At 58.7% G+C, this 9,756-nt stretch overlaps 1 protein-coding gene across 1 annotated transcript; it reads right to left on the bottom strand.

Moving 5' to 3' along the window:
- Positions 1 to 6,144: 6,144 nt before the first annotated feature.
- Positions 6,145 to 8,535, bottom strand: KLHDC7A (kelch domain containing 7A). Its single transcript, XM_055574880.1, has one exon. It carries the CDS (start codon positions 8,533 to 8,535, stop codon positions 6,145 to 6,147), a length of 2,391 nt encoding a protein of 796 aa, XP_055430855.1.
- Between the last annotated feature and the right edge of the window lie 1,221 nt (positions 8,536 to 9,756).

Here is a 9,756-nt window from a genome sequence, read left to right on the forward strand (position 1 = left end):
ACTCGGCGTTTCCATTGCGGTGGCCCAGGTTCAACCCCTAGTCGGGGAATTAAAATCCCAGAAGCTGAATGGTGCAGCTAAAACATAGGAGAACATTATATTAAATGGAAAAAAGTAAGTGTAGAAGAATACATACATATTAAAAAAAAAAAAAGGAAGTCTCATGGCCAGATCAAGGGTGGAGAAATTGATGGGAAGGGGAGAATTTGGCCCATTTTCCCATCTAATGGGTGGTTTTGAGAATAAAATGAAATCATATAAGCATAGCCTGCATGTGTGCATGTGAAGTCACTTCAGTCGTGTCCAATTCTGTGTGACCCTATGACGTAGCCCACCAGGCTCCTCTGTCCATGGGATTCTCCAGGCAAGAATTCTGGAGTTGGTTGCCATGCCCTCCTCAAGGGGATCTTCGCAAACTAGGTATTGAATCCACACCTCTTATGTCCCCTGCATTGGCAGGTGGGCTCTTTACCCCTAGCGCCGTTAGTACTCGATAAATGCATTGACAATGAGTGATTTCTCTCCTCCCGTTTTTTAATAACAAAGGCAGATTTTAGAATAAGTCTCAAATAATAACTTTCAATGTTGTGAAACGTCCTGCCTCCGTTTCCTCCCCTGTATTATGAGGATAATCACTTCCTGGCAGAGGTGTTCCAGGAAGGATTTGATGAGGGAACGACGGTTAAGGGTTTGCACGGAGCCCGGAGCGGGGGAATATGGTCGTCATCATTGCTGGTACAAGATCCGTGTCTCCACTGCCTCCCTGCACACACAGAAAAAGGCGACCAAGACTCCATCACTTTTTCATTTTTGTTTTATTTTGACCCACATCCCACTTGTCAAAAAACCTGAGTCTGCCTGGGAGCTGTTTGTAGAGACTCGCCCTGCGGCGGTCCTCTCTTCTGGTTCCCCAGCTGCCTGTCGCCTCATCTCCTACCCCTGGGGGCACCACCTCCCTTTGCGTTTCAGCACCCTTTGTCTACCCCTCCTCCACCGCAGCCTCCTGTCTGCCTGGAGGGCTCCTTCTAGCTGGAGCCACAGCCCCAGGGGACTCCGAGGGCGACCCTGGGGCCCCAAGTGCCTTCCAGGTAAGGATGACAAAGACGGGGAGTGCTGGGCACCTGACTGTGGCTTTGATTATCTGCAGGCCAGACACAGCCTCCCAGGCACTCTGAGGGGCTCCTACCCTCCCATCTGTACCATCTGGCACCTTCTCAAGGTTTCCAGGGGCTCTGAGCAGCCTCTGAAGCTCTTCACTGCTGTCGGATTCCCTGGGGAATTGCCTAACGCTTTGAGTCTGAGAAACTCAGGTGAGCCAGTCACTCACCCTGTTTAAGGACTGCAGAGGTTCATCTCAAAGCCTGAACGGTCTATGCATAACTCGAGCCTCCTCCCCCAGTCCCTAGACCTTGTTAAACAAGATGGGGCGTCTGGAGCTTAAAAGTCAGACGACCTCCTTCCACGGGACCAGACCACTACGAAAGGGCAGTGGGAGTATGAGGGATCCCTCCCCTGAGCTGGCTCAGAGCAGCCTCCCTGCAGAAGACGATGCTGCTTCTGGGACCGACCGTGGAGCAGCCCCTGGACCAGTCCTTACAGCTCCGCTCGAGGCTGGCAGTGGCAAACCCATTTGATAGATGCAGGTGTGGAGGATCGGAGGGCTTAGGATGGTTTCTTTTGAGTTCCAGTTTCAAGGATAGAGCATCATCGGCCGGTGGGGGATGGATAGGGATGAGGGGCAGGAGACAGCAGATGCCACGTCCTTGGCTCTGTGCCTCACAGTAGAGGAAGGGAAAGAATGGCATGCTGAGTGGGCAGGCCAGGGTCAAGGATGCTTTTCAGGAGACTGAGGGTCTTTAGCAAGTGTACTTGTGTTCACTGAGCCTCACTCTTCTCACTTGTAAAATGGGCTTGTAAGGGGAGGAATAAAAAGCGAGCGCTCAGTGCCTGGCGTGCAGGGCGGGAACCCTTGTCTTACATTCTAGCTCCAGGAGTCCCCAGGGCAGCAGGGCCTCCGGCTTCGCTCTTCCCACTGGCCGCTCTCAAGGGCAGCTCTGAGCCCTGCAGTAAGAGCGGGGCCCAGGCCCCGGGCAGGCAGCTGCTGCAGGGCTATGGCTGCTTCAGCGACCTGGTTCTTCCAGACAGAGCTGCTTCTCTTGTAAATATTGATGGAGGCCTCAGACAGAGAGGAACGCGAAAACAAAGGGCGCTTTATTTATGACAGAAAAAGAAACCAACAGGGAAAAAAAAATATCTACAGGCCTGACGGAGGGGGGAATGTTTAAATAAACCATGGCAGGTCCACTGGATGGAATATTGTGCAACTATTGAAATGATGTTTACCAAGGGTTTGTAATAACACGGGAAAATGCTTATTCTATAACGCTAAGTTTAAAAAAAAAAAGGGAAGCAACTGAATTGTATATTCAGCATAATCACACCGAGGCAAAAATCAAGCCAAAGAAAAATCACACACAGGAAAACAGACCAGAGGGACCCACACCACAGCGGGGGTTGGTCTTTGGGTGGAAAATTGGGGAGATTTTTTTAATACCTTTCTCTATTTTCCAGTTTTTTTCTATAATGGCATGGTTGGCCTAATGTGCAAAACAACTCAAGGTTTTTGTTTTTGTTTTCCTAAAGAAGAAAGAACTCACATTAGGAAAGAAGGACAGATGAGTCATGGAGAAGCCAAGCAACACACAGGCCACGCTGAGGCCGAGGGTGAGAGGACAGCGGACACGGCTACTAAAGAGGCCAGTGGAGATCCTGGCCTCTGCCAGCAAGGAGCCACATGGGCTGGCTGATGCCCAGCATGTATTCAGATGGGGCATCGTGTGTTATTCTGACCCTCCCCCCTAAATGTGTATACTCCCTGGTGGCTCAGCTGGTAAAGAATCTGCCTGCAATGCGGGAGACCTGGGTTTGATCCCTGGGTCGGCAAGATCCCCTGGAGAAGGAAATGACAACCCACTCCAGTGCTCTTGCCTGGAAAATGCCATGGACGGAGGGGCCTGGTGGGCTACAGTCCATGGGGTCGCAAAGAGACGAACACGACCGAGCGACTTCAGTATCTAAATGTGTAAACTCTGCTTCTCTCTGGGGAAGGTAGCTTATCTCCAGCCAAGGCCCCTCTCTCATGAATGTCAGCGTAATGGGATTCTCTCCTTTATAGGTAAAGGTGGAAGCAGGAGAGCTGGGCTCCTGCCCTCCTCACGCACCAAGATGGAGCGCCTGGGAGGCAGTCCTGCTCCCTGCCCCCGCTGGCGTGGCAAAGCCCTTCGGGAGGCAGGCCAGCCCTCCTGGCCCGGAGCCCTGGTCCCTGCAGGATGTCCCCTCAGGGCTCTGCACAGCCTCGACTGGTCAGGGAGCCTGCTTGCACCACCCCACTGCCCCTCCTTCTCTCCTCTGCAGACTATGTGCAGCATGGCTGCTGTTTGTTTCTTTATCTACTTGCTTTTTTTTTTTTTAAACTGCTTGTTTTCCATAGCCAGAGTGTGAGCTCCACGAGGACAGGGATGTGCTGTGTCTCTAACACCTGGAGTAGCGCCTGGTTTAAACATTCTGTAAATGAATCCTGGGGCTTCCCCGGTGGCTCAGTGCTAAAGAATCTGCCTGCCAATGCAGGAGACATGGGTCCGATCCTGGGTGGAGAAGATCCTCTGGAGAAGGAAATGGCAACCCACTCCAGTATTCTTGCCTAGGAAATCCCATGGGCAGAGGAGCCTGGCGGGCTACAGTCCATGGGGTCACAAAGAGTCAGACACGACTGAGCAACAACAAAATGAACCCTGACTTTCACAGCCCCAGGTGGTCTTTGCAGGCCCCCGGACTACCTTGCCCTGACGGCTTTCATCCCTAAATCCAGCTCTGGAGACCCAGGCCAGGAACGCACTAGCCCTGATCTGCTGGTAATGACTTCCTGGGCCCCGTGCTGAAATAGTTCTGAGGCCATGGAAAGAGCTCAACAAGAAAGGACACAGCGATCGGTCAGTGATGTCTGCCGTGGGAGCGCGGGAGGCAGACGAGACGCACAGCACCGTTCTCTCCCAGCCTCGGCCCGAGTCTCAGCTCTCCCTTGGTCACGAGGAACACAGCCACCACCGCTGGTCTAGAGCCAGCTTTGCTGCTTCACCCCTGGATCCGTTTCCCTAGTCCCTGCCGTATGTATGTGACGGGCTTCCGAAGGTTTTCCCAGAGCGAGCCCTAGCTCTCACCCTTGGCTTGGAGCTTTCCCTCATGCCCTACCCAGCTCGGCTGAGGTCTTGTCCTCTGCCTGACTCCTTATCGGAGGCCTGCCTCTGGCCTTGATCTGGTTCTACCTGTTCCAGCTCCCAGATGGGGCTCTCCACCCGTTCCCCTGCTGGGCATCACGTCTCCCCTCCCCGCCGGGTCCCTGGGAGGTCCACGACCGCATGCTGACTATGAACTTGAGCATGGCCTTGGTGGTGGAGGGGGTTTGGAGAGGCAGTCACTCTCCCAGGCTCCAGCCATGGTCTCAGCTATCTTTCCTCCCCCAGCTTCCAGTGTAGAAATAAACTAAGCTGCCTCACCTCCCAAGTCCTAGAATAGGGGAGGTGGGCTTCTGAGGTCCAAGGAAAGGGTTCATCTCTACACCAACCTCCTCTGGTTCTTTGTTTCAGTCCCTCCTCTTCCAAAAAGACCCCCAGCTCAGCGCCAGCAGCTGCAGGGACACAAGCCCCTGCCAGGACCCCCTGGGACAGGGAAGAGCTTCCTGCAGGTGCTCACCTTTGTCCCCCAGGCACGGCAGCACACAGATTGTCCTTCCCGTTTTCAAGACAGGGATGCCGAAGTCTGAGCACTCCCACCTCCCCACCTGTCAGGCCCGCCGAGGCGCACCTGCCTTCTCGTCCTCTTTCCTGATGCCGCCGCTCACTTTAGAAGTAGTCCCGGCTCTCCTGGCTTCTGGCTGGTACCAAGAGCATGACTGCTTTCCTGTCGGTATCTGCATCTCCCTTGGAGATGGATCAGCGCCATGGTAATAGATTGGACTAGTCTCTCCCCCTTCCTTCTGGGAAGAAGAGGTAACTTCCCAAGGGTGGAAGCTTTCCTCCCTTTGAGAATTTGCCAAGCCTGCTGTGAAAGGAGGGCCCAGCCTCCCGGTGCAGCAGGAGAACTCGCTGGTCCCTCAGCTCCACCGTGGGCCTGCCCCTCCCTGGCCCGCTCCTGTCTGATGAGGCAGACCAGGCGACCACAGGCTCAGGGAAGGCAAAGGATGCCATCCCCTCTCACCCCCTGGAAGGGCTGCCCCCAGGTTGCATCAGTGGCTGTGCTGTGAAGGGTTCTGAGATCTGGGGAGAGAGTGCGGTGGTCAAATAACAATGGGCCCAGCAGGAGGGTGGCCCTTGGATCACATTTTTTTTTTCCTTGCCATCAACTGTATTCTCAGTAGACCCTGCAAGCAGATGTCCCTTTATAAATGGATGCTAAACATGGAGGCTTCTCCTCTTTCCAGTATACTGGAAGTCCATGTAATGAGGAAAAGCAAAGCGGGCTTCGGTCAATTCACTCTGCAGGCAAGAGTTCCCGTGGGCGGCTTCAACTGGCGCTCTGCTGCTCCTCCAGCCATCGCTCCCTCTGGCTAGGCCCCCTGGAGCTCCCCAGGCTTCTCCTAGTCCTGCTGAACAGCCCCCCTCAATTTTCTCCACCTGTGTGTGTCCCAGGTGCTTCTCGGGGCTCAGTGGCCAATGGTTAGAAAGAGGCCCTGGTGGCTTAGAGAGGGCTGGCCCAGATTCAGCAGGGTCAGCTTGAGGGGTCACTGGGAGTCAAAAAACCTCTGGAACCTTGCCTGTGATAAGGCTGTGCCCCTGAACTTTGCTGGGGTCCTGGTAGCCCTCTCCCCACCAAATTCAGACCTCAAGCAAGGTGGTGGTCAACCCTGCAGACGTGGGCACCGTGGGCCTCAGAACATCAGTCCTCCGTTTCATTTTCACACTAGGGCTGCTGTCCAAAGAGGGCAAAGATGCAGCTAAGAAGCCCAGACCGTGGAGGAGGCGGGACTGAAATTCACCTCTTGCCGGCCCGATTCCCCTGCGCCCCGATCTCCCAGAAATGGCCCATGCCGCGATGGGTAGGGGGTGTTTTTCCGTCTAGTCTTGCAGAAGGAGCCCAGCAGACGGGCTGCTAGACCCTGGTCTGGGGCACATCAGGACCGGGCAAGGTCAGGACGGTGGGCAGGAGGGTGCCCTGCGGGGAAGGGAAGGCCTGCCTCATTTCGGGCACAAACCTGGGCGAGATGCTGTCGGCCAGGAAGCGCAGCGTGCGCCGGCGCCCCACGCAGTAGACGAGCTCGTCCACCACTGCGCACTGGAAGGCGTCGGGGTACGGCGTCCGGTACGTGGCGCACTCGTACCAGAGGCGGGCGCTGGCGCTGCAGCGGTACACGCTGATGCCCAGGCTGCGGTTGAGGTCGAAGCGATAGAGGAAGCCTCTGACCGCCACCATCTCGGCCGTGCGGTCCCTGCCGCCCCCGGTGGGCGCGGCGCGCCAGCGCTGCTCCCGGACAGAGAAGCGCAGCAGCAGGTAGCGCAGCGAGCCCCCGGTGACGAAGAGCTCGCCCCCGCTCGCCGCCGCCGTGTGCGCCAGGGCGAAGCTGTCGTTGGGCAGCGGCGGCGCAAAGGTCCAGCGGTCCAGGCGAGGGTCGTAGCATTCTACCGTGTTCAGACACTCGCCCCCGACGGCGTACAGCTGTCCGTCCAGGGCCACCAGCCGGCAGTGCGGCCGCGCCTGGTTCAGGGGGCACACCTCGCTCCAGATGTCCGTCAGCGGGTTGTAGCAGAAGACGCGGTTGGAGGGCTGGAGCCCGGAGCCCTGGCAACCGGACACCAGGAAGAGGTAATTGAAGAGACTGCAGATGGCACAGCCCCGGGACACAGCCTCGGGCGGCAGGCGGGCCAGCGGGCGCCAGACGTCCTGCTCATCGTCGTAGCAGCAGAGGCGGCCGGAGCCTTCCTGGGGGCACACGTCGGCCACCAGTAGCTGCTTGCGCCCCCGGAGCCTGCGCTGGAGGACCAGCTCCCGCTCGGCCCCGCTCAGGCGCCCGTAGATGTCGGGGCTCCGCAGGACCTGGAGGTAGTTGTCACTCATCACCTTGTAGGCGGCCTCCTTCAGGGGCTCCAGTTTCTTCCTCTTGGCAAAGGTCAGCGCCTCGTAGCAATTGCCCAGATCCAGGTGGACCTCTGGGGCTGATCCAGGGCTGAGCGGGGGGTGGAAGAAATTGGTGCCAGCCACAGAGTGCACGTGGGGCTTCCCGCGGCTTCCGGCTGAGCTGGACTCAGGAGAATCCTGGGACGTGGGGTGGGTGGGCGCGGCTCTCTGGTCTGGGCAGGATGGAGCAGCGTCCCCAAAGCCATCGAGCTGTAGCTGAAACTCCGGGTTCTCCAGGATCTGAAGGAGGCTCTCCTTGCGGCTGAAGCCTCGCGTGGAGCCAGAGGGGTCAGACCCGGGGGAGACAGCGGTCTCCTGTCCGCCTTCTTCGTCACTGGCAGGCCGTCCAGACGCTATCCTTGTTCCCAGGGGGCCTGACTCTGACTCAGGGGCTGGAGCCCCTGCCGAGGCGGCTGTTCCGGGAGCCAGCCTGCTCCTGGAGGTGGCCTGAGAGGTGGACTCCACGTAGTAATCGTACACCTTGCCCTTCAGCCTGGGCCTGATCCCCTCCACCTTCTCCAGTAAGAAATTCTCCTCTACTCGAACCCGGGCCACGGACGAGAAGGTGTAGGAGGCGTCGGAGGCGCCCTCCCGCTGACGCAGGGCCAGGCCTAGGTCTGAGGCAGCCTGGAGGGCCGCTGCCTCTTCCCTGTGGACCCCTGATGCGTGGGTAAAGACCCAGCTGTTGTTCATGTCGCACTGGCCTTCACAGTGGGCCGCCTGACCTTCATGGGGGGCTTCCTGCTCCCCACTCCCTGGATGCTTGGGGGGTCCACCGTCCTGCCCAGGAGCGAGCTCACCACCCACACGGCCGCTCTCCACGGAGGGGAGGCCAGCTGGGGGACTTGGGGGTTCACTGCACTGATGGGGGCGATGGGGCAGCTCGGGCTTACCGTCCACAGCTGTTCCGGCTTCCTGGTCTCCACACCAAGGAGCTGGCAGGTCAGAGTCCGGGCACTGCCCAGCATGCTCCTCTCCAGCACGTTTCCTCCCAGCTTTCCCAGCCTCTCCAGCTTCTGAGGTTGCAGATGAAGCTCCGGTGGCCGGGACTCTGGAGGCCTCTGTGTTCTCCCAGCTGCAGCCTGGCGGTCCTGTGGCCCCTTTGCTTCCCCTTCGGCGTCTCAGGTCCCACCGTGGTGCCCCGGGAACAGCCTCCTGGGCGGCAGGCTGCCCGGAGCCCCCTGCCTCCGCCTCAGCCTCTGCCTTGGCGTCCGCCCCCCGCGGCAGGGCCTGGGCTGGCCTGGACTTGTACAGCCTGTAGGCTGCGGTCAGCAGGAGCAGGGCAGCGGCGGACAGCACCAGCTGGCCCGTCAGCTGCATGTCCAGATGCCAGTCCTGGGCCTCTGCTCCTCCTCCTCTGGGGAGCATGTTCCCAAGCAGACCTGGGGCAGAGGAATGTCAAGAATCCGATTAATGATTGCCCAATAGGGGATGGTTCCTGGTTCCTGCCGGGCTGAGTGGGAGGGGGTTTGGGGCGAGCTCTGGCTGGGCCAGTGAAGAATTGAAGCAAAGGTGACTTTTGAGCTGGCAGAGTTGGCCACCGAGGCCCGGGGCTGGCAGAGTGCGGTGGCTGGCCTCCCTGGGATCCTTCGGTGCTTTTCCCTGGGGGTGGGAGGCATCTGCCCGGAGGAGGCTGAGCTTGTGATCACCACCCACGCCAGCTGCGGCCGGAGGGGGCTGGGCACGTCCAGCGGGCACTCGAAGAGGGAGGAAGCTCTCAGTCAAACAGTCACCCGATGCTAGGGAACGCTCGGGGTGGGAGGTTGTGTGTCTGTCCTGTTTTCTCTTTTGCAAATCCGCTGGGCTGGGAGGTTGGGTGTGGTGACTTGTGGAGCAGGTGCCACGGCAGGTGCGGTGAGAGATCCTTCTGGGTCTGCGCTCTTCCTGTTGAGGTCGGTGGGTCCCCACGGCGGGGTTGGTCTGCAGTCAGCAGCCAGGGAGGCTGAGCCGGGAGCTGGGCCAAGCCCCCTGACCTGGCTCCTGAATGACTCTGCCCTCCTTCCCTGCCTGATGAGGTGCCTGAGAAAACCAGCCTTGGGGTTGGAGTTGGGGGGAAACACACGGTGTTTGTACCTAGATCAGGGACAAACATGGGGCTCATCCTCACGCTTGGAACCAGACAGCCTCAGACAGTCAGTGGCTGCGGGAGCCTCACTCGCCTCCCATCTCAGCAGCGCCTGGCTCTGCCACCAAGCTGCGTGACCTCAGGCTAACCCTAACCCTAACACCTCTCTCTGCCTCCGTTTCTTCATCTGAAAAGATGGGGCTAACAGCCCCTCATAGGTCGTGGTGAGAGCAAGACGGGTCGGTGTGTGTAAAGGGCGCAGGGCCGAGCTCCCGTGTAAAGGCTTTGTCGATGTCGACCCCTCCTCCTCCTCCTCTTTCTCGCCGTCGGTGCCATCGGCACTCATGTGAATCGTCACCGGCTGGACCTTTGGAGGCACTGGTGTGACTCTGCCCCTCCCCAGACCCAGGGCCTTTCGGGGTCCCCAGAGGCCAGGACGGGGGTCTCAGCCTCACGCTGCCTGTGGGTGCCGAGGGTGCCAGGTGGGTGGGCCCGCCGCTGCCTGGTCCCCCGATTCCAGAGAC

Source organism: Bubalus kerabau, chromosome 3, assembly GCF_029407905.1.
Source record: "Bubalus kerabau isolate K-KA32 ecotype Philippines breed swamp buffalo chromosome 3, PCC_UOA_SB_1v2, whole genome shotgun sequence".
Classification (NCBI taxonomy): Eukaryota; Metazoa; Chordata; class Mammalia; order Artiodactyla; family Bovidae; genus Bubalus; species Bubalus kerabau.

Coding starts and splice junctions, on each gene's coding strand:
- KLHDC7A (XM_055574880.1), bottom strand. CDS start 8,535: ATGCTCCCCAGAGGAGGAGGAGCAGAGGCCCAGGACTGGCATCTGGAC.